The sequence below is a fragment of the Abramis brama genome, assembly GCF_963993115.1.
Source record: "Abramis brama genome assembly, chromosome: 13".
Classification (NCBI taxonomy): Eukaryota; Metazoa; Chordata; class Actinopteri; order Cypriniformes; family Leuciscidae; genus Abramis; species Abramis brama.
Genome location: NC_139975.1, coordinates 25,088,979 through 25,090,657, shown reverse-complemented (window position 1 = coordinate 25,090,657; position 1,679 = coordinate 25,088,979). Strand labels below are relative to the sequence as shown.

The 1,679-nt window shown below is 42.3% G+C and overlaps 1 protein-coding gene across 1 annotated transcript; it reads left to right on the top strand.

The window, feature by feature from the left end:
* sowahab (sosondowah ankyrin repeat domain family member Ab) lies at window positions 1-1,679 on the top strand. Its single transcript, XM_084134039.1, has one exon. It carries the CDS (start codon window positions 72-74, stop codon window positions 1,437-1,439), a length of 1,368 nt encoding a protein of 455 aa, XP_083990165.1. The 5' UTR covers window positions 1-71; the 3' UTR covers window positions 1,440-1,679.

The following is a 1,679-nucleotide window of genomic DNA, read 5'->3' as shown; positions in this document are numbered from 1 at the left end:
CGGAAACAGCAGGTTGTTGTTGTTGAAACATCTCACATAATAACTACTAAAAAAAATACAGCGGCAGGGAAATGGCTTTGACTCAAGATATGATCTTAGCCTTTTTATTGGAGCACGGGGGAAAAGTGAAAAACTCGGAGCTTGTGAGCAAGTTCAAAGGACTTATAAACTCCAGCGACACCGCGGAAAAGAAACAAAACAGAGACCTTTTCAAACGACTGGTCAACAACGTCGCCGTGGTTAAACAAGTCGATGATGTAAAGTACGTGGCTGTGAAGAAAAAGTACCAAGGACTCACAGGTGAAAAAATTACACTGAATAACAGTTTATTTGACTTAAAATCGCCATGTAGTAACCCCGCGCGTGATTCAAGTGAAATAGAGAATGTGGATATTATTAACAACAATTACTGTCATTGCTCCATACAAACTGTGAGTAGTAGCAGTACAAGTGGAAATGATGCTGAGATACCTGACTGTAATGCAACTGAGTGTTTGACAGCAAGAGTGCTCAGTGTGACAAGTGATGCTGGAAGTGGCAAAACAGGATCCGTTTTCGCTCTTGTGGCCATAAAATCTCCACCAAATCCACGATGTGAGTTGCAAAATGACGAAAGGGGAAAAACATACCTCAAAACACAAACAGCTGATGCCAAACCACCACCATCTACAGCTGAGCGAACCAGTAAAGTCAAGGCAAATGCGTATCAGAGCTGTAGTGTGGCTGGAGAAGGTTTTCCATACAGGTCTCTGAGAGTCAAACGGAAGGAGCTGGAGGCACAGGGTTCTCCACAACTGCGAAGGTGTAGCAAAATCACCAAACCTGGTGGTAATGAGGCTAAAGACTCAGATGGAATTCCTTTGGGATCAGTGAAGCATCAGTGGCTTGTGAAATCAGCAACAGGAGGTTGGCGTCAAATCCACAGCCTCCTTCTGCAAGACCCTCAGCTGGCAGAGAAGAGGAATTTCATGTCTGGATTCACAATCCTGCATTGGGCTGCTAAAAGCGGAAATGGCGAAATGGTGTGTAAAGTCATTGATCTTTCAAGACAGAGTGGTGCAGGGATCGATGTTAACGCCAAGTCTTATGACGGGTATACACCTCTCCACATTGCTGCCATTCACAGCCGTGAACGCGTGTGTTCACTGCTGGTGCGTGAATATGGTGCCAGCACTAACATACGGGATAACAGTGGGAAAAAACCCTACCATTATCTAAGCCAAGATGTGTCAACTGAGATCAGAAAGATGCTCGGAGACCCTCGCTGTCTGCAGCAGGATGCTCGAAATTATTTGAAGGATCATCAAAGCCTGTCAGACCTCCATAAAGGATTCAACACTCTGAGTAAACTATTCCAACCCCACGTCGCTGGACATAAAGAGAAATGCAGACGTCGGCCAAGCTTTCATTTCATTAGAGAGAAAGAACATTGCACTTAATCGCAAGTTGTTTCACTGAAATATCCGTACTTGAAAGATAACACCTCACAAAAAATAGACATGTAACTTTGTGTTTAATATGTGGTATTAATTTTATTTGTAATTATACAGTGGCAGCTGTGCACTCTACTGATAATTATATTTGTTAATGAGGTTAGTAAGAAAATGTATTTAAGATACTAACACAGATGAACATGTTCAGGTCTTTTTACCAAAAATTTGAAAGACACTTTATTTTGA

Bases quoted from the DNA above. Each gene is read 5' to 3' on its own strand.
- sowahab (XM_084134039.1), top strand. From the start codon at position 72: ATGGCTTTGACTCAAGATATGATCTTAGCCTTTTTATTGGAGCACGGG.